A 12,274-nucleotide genomic window follows, 5' to 3' on the forward strand; every position below is an offset into this window, starting at 1 on the left:
CTAAATATAAGTAATCAGCCCTACTTCGAGAACCTCGCAGCATACAGCTGACACTCTCAGTTAATGTTGTTTCTACTCAAGAGTCATGCTGGATTGTCTTTTCCTCAGACTGCCAGTGAAAACAGCGCTGTGTTCTGGAATCCTTGGGTGCAGCTGTTTGTATGCACAAACTGTGAGCTGATTGTTAGGCTGAGTGAGTTTTTCGCATCGCCCCCTGCTGGTGTGTTGGAGCAGCTTCCAGCAGAACTGAGCTCCGAGTGGAAGGAGTTCTTTCAGGAGGGGATTCACAACCTTCTGCTCCCGCTGCTTATTAAGATCCCCAGTGAGTTGGCATTACAAGATCCTTAGACTTATATTTAGTACTATACAGTAGTTTGGGATTGGTATGACATTTAATACTTTAAAATCCTAAAATGTTCAACAGAGTTTCTAATTTGTTAAAATATATATTTTTTAAAAATATATCCAGATATAAAGTATACCAAAAATGTTATACATTTTATTAAAATATGTTTTATCTTTATATATACAGTCAAGCGTGAAATGAATATACCCCTGGCAAATTTGGATTTAAAATTTATTTTATTCAACCAGCAAGTTTTGTTTTTTTTTGGACAGGAAATGACTCTGGCTTCTCCTAAAAGATAAGACGATGTGCAAGAGGTGTCATTGTGGAAAAAATATATTTCTCACCTTTATTTACATTAGTAAAAAAAAAAAAAAAGAATTTGCAAAAATGTAAGAATTTGCCAGGGTTATGAATAAAGTGTACTAATTATATTTATTTAAAAAACAATAAAAAAACATTAAAATATGTACCTATGTATTATTTATTTATTTACAGGGGTTGGTAATAAAAATCTACAAATTTTACAACTATCGCTGTCATGAAGAAATTTGCATTTCCTCTTTGATCCCTGAATAGGGAATTTTAAACTGTAAAAGCTGTAAAAGTTAAAGTAAAAAATTTTATTAAATAAAAAAATAAAAACAACTTTTAGTAAAATAAATGAAAATTCAATAAAAAAAATAATAACTAAATAAAAAACATAAATAAAAAACAAATTTAAATAAAATTGAATAAAAAAACTTAAATAAATAAATAAACACAAAAATTAATAAATAAAAAACATAAAAACAAATTTAAATAAAATAAAAGTTGTGCAGGATTTTAGTGTAAATATTTCTTTAGGCTTCAGCTCTCATTTGCTATTGAGTTTTTCACATTTCAAAGCTTCACAATGGATTTGATAAATATAATAATTTTTCAAATCAGTAAATGTATTATTAATCAGACAAAAATACAAATATATGCACAAAAACGCTGAAAAACAGTATGAAATGGATAAAATGTGTCAATGTAAACCTAAAACAAAAATATGTCTCAGAATAAATCAGATCTGACCTTTAAAGATAATCTCTGTAGAGTACATTAAAAGACAATTTAATGTGTGATTATAATAATAAAACTTCTGAAACATTATTTGACCATATATAGTTATACATTATAGTTAACAAATTATCTGATTTTATTACAGTAACAATAGTTTAACAATAGCTACTGAGAGAGAGAAATGATGTCAGTGCCTGTTGTCTTGTCAGCCAGTAGGCATTGTGACTCATTCTTACTATTGAAAAATAAAAATATTTTTTTTACACCATTCTATCTAACAGAAACCTGATTTCTGGTGGTTAACAGGCTACTAAAATGTCAAACTTTTCTCAGTGGACTTTCCAGATCCAGATGACCCTATGTTCCCCCTACCAGTGTTGAGGGCGGTGGGGGAGGCTCTCACCTACATCCCTGTGGAGCTGCTCACTCAGAATAAACTCCCTCCTCGCTTTGTAGCCGACCAGAAGAGTAGCCTGTCTGAGCCCCTGCAGACCCTTCTGAACAGCCTCTCACCCCTGCTGCTCTTCAGAGCCCGACCACTGCAGCTCGCCGTCTACCACATCCTGAACAAGTACAGACCCTTTACCTCTCACTATATCTTCACAATATATATGCTTAAATCCATCATATACTGCAAGATATACTGTTAATAAGGTTATTTAGGTTCAAAAAGCTAACATGTCAACTTCGCTTGCCTATTGCATGTTGTTTGAAATCTAAACTTTCTAAAAGCTGCATGATTTATTTATCGTAAGATTGCCCTCTTGTTTTAAACTTTCATGCGATCTCATTACATTACAACATCCGTCATTGGTATAATAACAGTGGCGCATTCAAATCTGCATTTGCATCTGCATTTGCTGTTTCAAAAAGTTTAATTATTCTAAGTACTGAGAAGCAGTAAAATTTTGAAAGTTACCACACTTCAATTTAAAGGGATAGTTCACCCAAAAATTCAAAATTTTTCATCAGTTATTCACTATCCACTTGTTTCAAACCTGTTTGAGGTCCTTTCTTCTGTTAATTGCAAAGGCATATGTATTGAAGAATGCTGGGAAAAAAGAGGGTTTAGAACCACTTGTGAACACAGTGACAGTAAATAGTGAGAAAACTTTCATTTTTGGGTGAACTATCTCTTTAAATTTGTATCAGTGTCTTTGTTACACCCCAATAAGTGGCAACAAGGAACTGTTTATAACATTTTTGACTCTGAATTATTTGTTTGACAGATTTGCTCAAAATTACTGATTTGTCGAGTTCTAAAACAACACAAACAAACAAAACAAAAGTCTTCATCAGTTATTAAATTGTTTTATACATATGAGTGTTACAAATGTATTAATTGTATTTATTTAAAAATAATACATTTAGTTCTATAAAATATATGACATATTTACTTGTTTCTTTTGGAAGGAACAGAAAAGACAATTTTGTTTTGTTATTTGTGCAATTGCAGGCCATCCAAGATGTTGGTGTTTTTTGTGTGTTTTATTATTTAGCAGGACATTAAAGAAACTTTTTAGCTGAAAATTAGTTCCTTGTTGATTCATAAAATTCAAGTCAACGGCTACTGGTATATTGAAAGTTAAAACAAACAAAGAAACAAAAACACTCTTACTTTCAAAACAAAATGAATACCAAGGACTCTTGAGTGCTGATGCATGAAACTGAACATTAATTACAGCATTATTAAATTTAAAGGTGCCAGTGGTGCATTGATTCAAAATGTTAAATCACTGTTTAATAAGTTAATATTTATCAAACATTCTCCTGAAATGGTTTTATATGCTTATTTATAAAAAGAGGAATTACCTCTAAAATGAAAACCCTTTGACTATATTTTGTAAATATTAAAATAATGTTTCATAATGTTTATTACTGTTCTTTCACTCAAGAATGGAATGTAGTACGAGTTTACTACTGATTCATAAACATATATTAAGCACTTATATTAAGCATTTTACATGTGTTTGTTTTTTCATTAAAAATAGTTGACAAATACTGCAATATACATTAAATTACTGGAAGATACACTTAAACAGATCTTATCCTATATTTTGAAATGACGCTAAATACATATTTAATCTGTAAATCCTGCATTTTGCATGCTGACAAGCTGAAAACAGATAAGATGCATGACTGCCTGTATCACAGAAAGCTCTCTCGTTTTCAAAATAAAAGTCCCACATACAGTGCGTGTTTATTACAAATGTGGATAAGCTTTAAAAAAAAGAAAAATTATTATTGTTAAAATCTCCCTAAAAAACATTGTGACCAAACAAACAGAGTCTGGGCTGTGCATATTATTAATCCTATGTGTAACGTAACAGTTGGTGTTTTGTCCTGATTGACCTGTTTTTTATCATGATTTGTACTGAACTCTCTTTAATCTAACTGTGCCTAGGTTTATCCAGCTGTTGATTTTTCAGTTGATAAATTTTCAAGGTTACAACTCAAGCTTGATCTTCTTTAATCTTCTCCTCAAAAACAGAAAGCCACCAATATTTTGCTTGATTCGTAAATGATCCCTTTAACGTGATCATACTCCTTAAAGCTACAGTATCAAAAACAGCCTATTTAATATTAAAGAGTTTAGGAGAGGGTATAAAATTGTCACGTTGAACTAAATTACGTCTGTTTGCTGTTCAAGGAAACTTGTTTAACGTTATAATTAACTTTAGGGGAAAACTAAAATGCTAAGTGCAGAATTGTGCATTAAGGAGTCAGCATGTGTCTCACCACCTAGACATTATCTTTGTTTTCTACCTGTTCTGCAACGTCTGCAGAAACACTATAATGGACTTTCCTGTAAGTTGCTTTGGTGGGAAAGTGTCTGTCGAGAACATAATTGTAAATGTAATTGAAACGAATACTCCAAGGGACGGCCAGTTTTTTTTTTTTTTTTTGCATAGCCTTAAGGTCATATTGTACGGAAGAAGTTTAATCCACAATGCGTTCCGCTTTGGGTTTAATTAAATATGCTTCATTGAGAGCATGAGCCTCTGGGAGGGAAATGGTTTTATATTCCTCGGGTTGGCTGAGATCTGCTGTGTGCTGCTGCTGTTGTAATGCTGTGTCCATTACAAGCATCTCAGTGCTGACGTCAGATCGTCTCTGGAGAAATGGGACTGATGTGTTTGTGTTTTACAGGGTGATGCCTTTGTTGCCAGAGAGCGACAGTGAAAGTGCCAGCGCTAAATCTGAGGATGAGGATGGAGAAGAACCATGCTTGTAAGATACACAGTGACATGTTTTGAGGCCCCCAAGAATCTGTCTTTCCAACTATCTAGCTAAACATACACGCATACATTCATAGGCCTGCCACAATGTCTATTTTGTGTTGCATGATAAACCATATTATCGTCATTTTTAGACCATTTATGCCACTCATTATATAATGCCAGAATGACAATATAAGTTTATTCTTAAGAATATTTAATTGAATTATAATCAGTTAAACAATTGAATAATTTGGCATTGGAATCCTATATAAATACATTATAATGAAGGTTATCAAAAAAAAGTAAAAGAGGCTGCGATATCTGCTATTTTCCGTTGTCAGACACCCAGATGATTGCTATTTACTATAGTAATCTGTAGTAAATACTATAGTGTTTTTTTTTTTTTTAACTATGCTGACAACGATACCTCCAATAGAGATAGAGAGGCTCTGTGCAATAAGCTAAAATGCTAGAATTTGTTTTTATGTATGGGCAATATACATTGCTTGACCAAAAATGATTGAGGTTGTTAGAACACAGTCTCCATGCTAGATAAATAAAATCTAGCCCCAAATGCCAGATCCTGTTAGAAAATGTCTTTGTCTCTGGGTATCCTGACAACAAGCCAGCAGAGACACCCAATACCCAAATCTGTTAACCAATATTGAACAATTAACAATCTCCTATCAATGTAAGAGTTGACTGAGAAAGGTAGACAGGAGCAGAAACAGGAGACAAAGTCATGATGATAAAGGAAGAGCAGAGTTTATTGAATAATCTTAGTTGTGTATGATTCAATGCTCAGACTTCGTCTGACCAGGATAAATACAACAAGTGTAATAAGACCACAAGCAACAGCAATGGAAAATTACTGCTTCACAACATTGTCCAGAGACAATACAGACCTTGAAGTGGATACATTCTCTAATCTTTTACTCATGAAAACAAGTGTTGCTTGAATTCACACAATATAAGGTTATAATAATATGAAAAAAATGAAATTTTGAATCATAGGAAAATATTAATATTAACATATAAAAACATAATTAAATGACAGATAATAATCAAATCATTAACTGATAATCAATCAAATGTAGAAGAAATTAATATAAACAAATTTAAATAAAACTCAACCCAAATGATTGGTTGCTTTCTTGAAACAACATGCACATGAGTTTACTTACTTCAGATCCTTAGTTAGATTTTTGAGGTCATGTCCATTTGTTGTGTGGCAAGTCAATATATTGTTTATTGTGACAGGTCTATATATACATACACACATACATGTGTACACGCATACATTCATTCGTAATGTTGTTATTTATTTTAAGCTTATTTATTTATTTATTTATTTATTTATTTATTTATTTATTTATTTATTTATTTATTTATTTATTTATTTATTTATTTATTTATTTATTTATCTTCAGCCTCCAAAAGTATTTTATCTAAATGGATACTGGTTGAATTCATATTTCGATTTATCCATTAATTAAAGTTTCTGCTGTTTTTAATATTTTGTCATCCTTCCATTCCCCCATATTTTTACTACTTTTTACAGTTATTTTTAGCTTTAATTGAGTATTTATTTATATATTTTTAATTGTTATTATTTCGTTTTTTTTGTTTATTCGTTTTTATTTTTAAGATAATTGTACTGCTATGCATTAATGATTTTTATTTAATTTTAAATAAATTAAATGTAGTTTTGAGTTAATATTATGTAACGGATATAGAATAATTAATGAAAAGGAAAAATAATAAAATTAATCATTTGAATAAAATATTATGAAATGTAACACAGGGATTTACAGGGTTGTCATTTTGCAGTTATTTGTTTAAGTAATAAAATATACATGATTTTTGTAATTAATTATTGTAATATGCATAACTAATTAAATATATTACAGTATAGAAATGGCAAAAATCATGTAATTTGTGCAGTTCTTTATTTATTTTTTTTACTTTATTTATTTACTTATAATTGGCTATGTTTTATATCTTAGCCTATTCACTTCCCTCCAGGTCTCCACCGGCAGCATTGATGAGCATCCTTTCCACCACAGAAGAGCTGCTGGAGAATATTCTAGGTGCTGTACAAGTGGGCGAGTTTGCAGTAGTGCAGCCGCTCAGCATGGAGCACTGCTGCATTCTGGGATACCTTCTGTCCTGGAAACTCCTCCTCGCCTTTTTCAAGGCTTCTTCTTCTCATGTGAGTGAAGTATCAGTCACAGTGCTCAAGAAAGCCATCAATCATCGCCTCGACCTTTCTGAAAGCCTTGCAGCAGAGACATTCTCCAGGTTAAATGATGTGTCAAACGTGTCCGTCCCACGAAACAATTATTGAGTCATAATGTCATGGTTTTCATCTCTTCAGACCTTTCTGACCCTGAGTGAATGTGAAGAAAGGCCACACAACATATTTGTAGTGCAAGCAAGATGAAAAGTCTTCAGCAATGTGAAAATGTCTGTGTTTTTGTGTGTTTTCAGCTGCGAGCTCAGTACTCTCTGCATTTAAAGAAGAGCCGTTCTCTTCATAAACTCCTGCTCCATCTGTTTCGTCTGATGCCAGAGAGTCCGTCAATGCCGGGACAGTCAGCAGAGCCCAAAACCTTCTTCACCGAGAGTTTGTCTCTCTCTCCTGGAAGTATGTTGAAGAGATCATTTGTAACTGTGCATCTCATAATATATAATACACGATTACAGTGTTTATTAATGTCTGGAACAAGCTTTTATTCACTCATTAAAATATTTACTAGGTTAAAACATATTTACATTATAGTTTATTAGTTTTAGTTAATTATAATTGATATTTACTTTCATTTTTGTTTTAATTGTTTTTTTTTTGTTTAATTTAAACTAAATATAAATGAGAAATATACAGTTGAAGTCTGAATTATTAGCCCTCCTCATTTATTAGCCTCCCTGTATGTTGCTTTCACCAGTTTCTGTTTTTGGCAAACAATATTTTTTTCAACACATTTCTAAACATAATAGTTTTTGGTAATTCATTTCTAATAATGGATATCTTTTATCTTTGCCATGATGACAGTACATAATATTTTACTAGATAGTTTTCAAGATACTAGTATGCAGCTTAAAGTACATTTAAAGGGCTTAACTAGGTTAATTAGAGGAATTAGGCAAGTTAATTTATCCATTAGTATCTCCTAAATCAGTGGTTCCCAACCTGGGGTCCGCGCCCCCCTAAGGGGGGCGCCAGAGTTCACAGGGGGGGCGCGGGAGAGGATAAGTATTGAGGTAGAAAAAGGCATAAAAATGCTCCACTATTATAAAGGGCTTTGCAATTAATCGAAAATCCGATTTAGATTTCGGTTTCAAACGATTATAAAAAAGCATTAATCGAGATAAATGATTATTGCATCATATTTCGCCACAGTTGTACACGTGTTGCTCTTAAAAGCGCGAAAGAGCTTATGTGTGTGTGCAGCACGATCACGCAGTCAGAAGCATATGCGGCCGGTCAGCATTCGCTCTCATTCACACACTGAGACGAGCAGAGGAGCGCAGACATCTAAAGTCATCTTAACGTTAACGCTTTAATGGTAAAATAGGTGTCAAAACGCGGTGTTTAGTGATTATTTACATTAACCCTCATTTGTGTAATAAACAAACGAGTTGAGGATCAAAAGACGTGAAAGAGAAACCATTAAAGATACAGCGCGCTATAATCCTTCTGCCGGCTGTTTTTATCATTATTAAACAAACATAACGAGAAAACCCTCGCTGCTCTTGACTGAAGGACTGCTGTAGCTAAAGTGTTTTTCTTACAGTGAAGATGCTTAAAGCACAGTTTGTTTCATGTTTTTATTCTATTGTATTTATTCCTCTTTCCTTTGCAGGGTGGAAAATAACTGTATGTATACAGTTGAAGTCAGAATTATTAGCCCTCCTGAATATTAGCAAACCTTTTCCTGCCCAATTTCTGTTTCATGGAAAGAATATTTTATTAACTTATTTCTAAACATAATAGTTTTGATATCTCATTTCTAATTACTGATTTCTTTTTGTCTTTGCTATAATGACAGCACATAATATTTTACTAGATATTTTTCAAAATACAAGCATTCAGATTAAAGTGCAGTTCAAAGGCTTAATTAGAGTAATAAGGCAAGTCATTATAACGCTAGTTTATTCTGCAGACAATCAAAAATATATATTGCTTAAGGGGGCTAATAATATTGACCTTAAATTGGTTTCAAAATATTTAAACCTGTCTTTATTCTAGCTAAAATAAAACAAATAGAAGAAAAAATATTATAGGAAATACTGTTAAAATTCCTTGCTCTGTTAAACATAATTTGGGAAATATTTATAAAAAAAAATCTCAGGAGCGCTAATAATTTTGACTTTAACTGGCAATGGTTTTGAATAATCGTGATTACAATTATGACCAAAATAATCGTGATTATGATTTTTCCCAAAATCGAGCAGCCCAAAAAATAAAAAATAATCTAAACGCATGCTTAAAATTCCAACATAATAGTGAAAATAATTAAAATAAATAACTTTAAATAATTATTTAAATTTTGCTCACTCGCGCAATCTGCTTGTCAACGTGTCGTAAAGGCAAAATCAAAACAAAAATGGCAGACAAACGTAAATGCAGTGATTCTTCAGAGGCAAAGAAAAAGATTATAGACAGTATGACAAAGCCTACCTAAATTTTGGTTTTATTGAAGGCCAAGACAAGTTAAAACTGATTAATTAATATTTTCTATACATATTACTATATATTAATATTACACAAACACACACACACACACACACACACACACACACACACACACACACACACACACACACACACACACACACACACACACTCATATATATATATATATATATATATATATATATATATATATATATATATATATATATACAGTACATATGTGTGTGCGTGCGTGTGTATTTATATGGTGGGGGGGCTCCAATGTTTGTATATGTTTATGGGGGGGGCCCCAAAGAAAAAGGTTGGGAACCACTGTCCTAAATCATAGTATGTTGAAAAGACTATGCCAAAGTTTCCCGGATGGTTTACTATTTCCAGTAAAAATTTTAATTGTAGAACGGTCCATACTCTAACCGCTGATATTACCCACAGTATATTGTGAGTTGGACGTGAATTCGATTAGAACTACAAACGCGGATGAAAAGATGAAAATAAACTACAAACATGATGGATGCACGAGACCAACCGTAAAGTTGAAGAGGCTTAGGTAAAGATGTTAATTAATATCTAGCCCACTGGAAAATATTTAATCTGCAACAACAATACTGAACTTATGTAAAGATGTGTTTAGATATTAACGTCTGAATGCAGAATTATCCAATGACCTGAGGAGATTTCTCAGCACCAGTTCGTTGATCAGTTGGTACCGGGATACACCAGAAATCATAAATTATTTTAGTTTTATATATCTTCCGAGTGTAAACTATCTTTTATTCTGATAAATCTTTTATTTCGAAAAGTGACCATATTCTCGACCAACTACGAGATCAACTACAGGAGATTTGAAATAGCGGCGGCCATTCATATATCACATCTTTTCCATGTGCAAAGCTCATTTTACCAATGGAGGAACCGTACAACATGCTTCCAGTTGAAAACAGTCATGTCGTGTGACAAGAACTGACCATCAGCTTCATATTTTGTATGGAAAATACACATTTTGGTATACTAATTATCTCAGACAAACACTGCAGTGCTTTGAAATTTTTTTCATTTATAAAACTTCTATCAGGGCGACGCAGTGGGTAGCACGTTCGCCTCACAGCAAGAAGGTCGCTGGGTTGCTGGTTCGAGCCTCGGCTCAGTTGGCGTTTCTGTGTGGAGTTTGCATGTTCTCCCTGCGTTCGCGTGGGTTTCCTCCGGGAGCTCCGGTTTCCCCCACAGTCCAAAGATGCGGTACAGGTGAACTGGGGAGGCTAAATTGTCCGAATGAATGAATGAATCCGCTGCGTAAAAAATTGCTGGATAAGTTGGCGGTTCATTCCGCTTTGGCGACCCCAGATTAATAAAGGGACTAAGCCGACAAGAAAATGAATGAATGAATGAACTAGTATCAGTGATGCAGCCATGCTTTGTCACTTGTCATCCTTTGAGAAAATGGTTAATGGTCACCTAGCAGCCTGCCTCTCTCCCTCCCCGGGCTTCGGAAAAATTGTTGAGCGGTCCACGGTGTCAAAAAGGTGGAGGACCACAGCTGTAGATAATCAAAAAAAAATATTGCTTAAGAGGGCTAATAATATTGACCTTAAAATGTTTTTTATCAATTTTTTTATTAAAAATAATTTATTCTAGCTGAAATAAAACAAATTTCTCCAGGGCCCGGTTTTTTAAAAGGTTTAATCCGGATAAAATTGATCCGGATTTAGTAATCCTGTTTTTGCGATCCGTCATCACGTAATCCAGCTTACTTTTTGAGCCAGTTTTTCAAAGCAACATCAGATTGGATCAATCTGATCGGATAGGAACTTTTCAGGATCACTAAATCTGGATTACCAGTGCTCAATCACAATGTATATAAATAGATAGGCCTGTGTGAAGAGCAACAAGTAGAATAGCCAGTGTGGGGTCAATAAAACTTTATTTTTATTTGAAATGAAAACGAAGAAAATTTTATAAATAATAAAATAATAAATAATAAAAACAAGAAAAACCCCAACCCATCCTCTTCCAGCAGTCCGCTCATCTGAGACCTACAACACTGTACATTGAGGATATTTATAATAAGTTTCAAATATAGATGTAAATAAGAAAGAGCAGCTTTTCTGAGCGCAGCCTTTAGGAGGCGGATCTCGAGTCTGGTCTTGGTTTGATGCAGTTTGGTCCGAGTCAGTTGTTCTCTGCCAGATGAAGCTGTGCTTCTGCCCTTTCAGTCTCTTTTTGCAATTGTTGAAAGAGATTTCTAAAATCAGTGATTGCCATTCTTTGCATTTTTTTTTTGGTTATTCTGTAATTATTGAATGCATTACTAATACATATTCTAAAAACAAAAATATTTTCCATTGTGATGAATATATATATCAATTATTGACAGAATAAAATGTAATGTTTTGGTAAATTTTGACAGCTGTTTGGGGAATTATTTTATGAGGCCAAACTCTTTCTATTTTGCTGTAGGCCTATACTGAAAGGCTAAATACATTAAAGCCAATAATCACTATAGCCTGACAGATGAACAAATAAAATTAAAACCTTATAAATCAATAGTATATCTCGTAAGATACTGCGTGATCCAAAAATAGTATTATTTAATACAATTTTTAAGTTTTTATTACATTTTTTGCATGAAATCCACGCTAAATCCACCCTTCTAATAGGATCAGTTTAATCCAGGTTTTTTGGATCAAAGTGATCCAAATCCTACAAAAAAGGTCTGACAAATCCAAACTAAAGGTTTTATCCAGTTCAAAACCAAGATTAGATTACGTGATCTAATCCGATTAGGTCAGGGGTCGGCAACCCAAAATGTTGAAAGAGCCATATTGGACCAAAAAAAAACAAAAACAAATATGTCTGGAGCCGCAAAAAATTAAAGGCTTTATATAAGCCTTATAATGATGGCAACACATGCTATATGTATTTATATTAGCTATATTAGCCTACTAAAAAAATGACTTCGTTGGCTAC

At 33.1% G+C, this 12,274-nt stretch overlaps 1 protein-coding gene across 4 annotated transcripts in view; it reads left to right on the plus strand.

Moving 5' to 3' along the window:
• ltn1 (listerin E3 ubiquitin protein ligase 1) overlaps positions 1 to 12,274 on the plus strand; it is a 44,383-nt gene that overhangs the window by 25,598 nt on the left and 6,511 nt on the right. For 3 of the 4 annotated variants that reach the window (XM_087270557.1, XM_087270556.1, XM_087270558.1), the window contains exons 22-26: positions 109 to 322; positions 1,727 to 1,964; positions 4,544 to 4,624; positions 6,640 to 6,826; positions 7,105 to 7,261. In XM_087270557.1, the coding sequence (XP_087126683.1) occupies positions 109 to 322; positions 1,727 to 1,964; positions 4,544 to 4,624; positions 6,640 to 6,826; positions 7,105 to 7,261 (877 nt within the window). Of the gene's footprint in view, positions 1 to 108; positions 384 to 469; positions 957 to 1,726; positions 1,965 to 4,543; positions 4,625 to 6,639; positions 6,827 to 7,104; positions 7,262 to 12,274 lie in introns of those variants that run through there. The other variant, XM_087270559.1, reaches the window with a different exon arrangement.

Source organism: Danio rerio, chromosome 10, assembly GCF_052040795.2.
Source record: "Danio rerio strain M-AB ecotype USA chromosome 10, GRCz13ab, whole genome shotgun sequence".
Taxonomy (NCBI): Eukaryota; Metazoa; Chordata; class Actinopteri; order Cypriniformes; family Danionidae; genus Danio; species Danio rerio.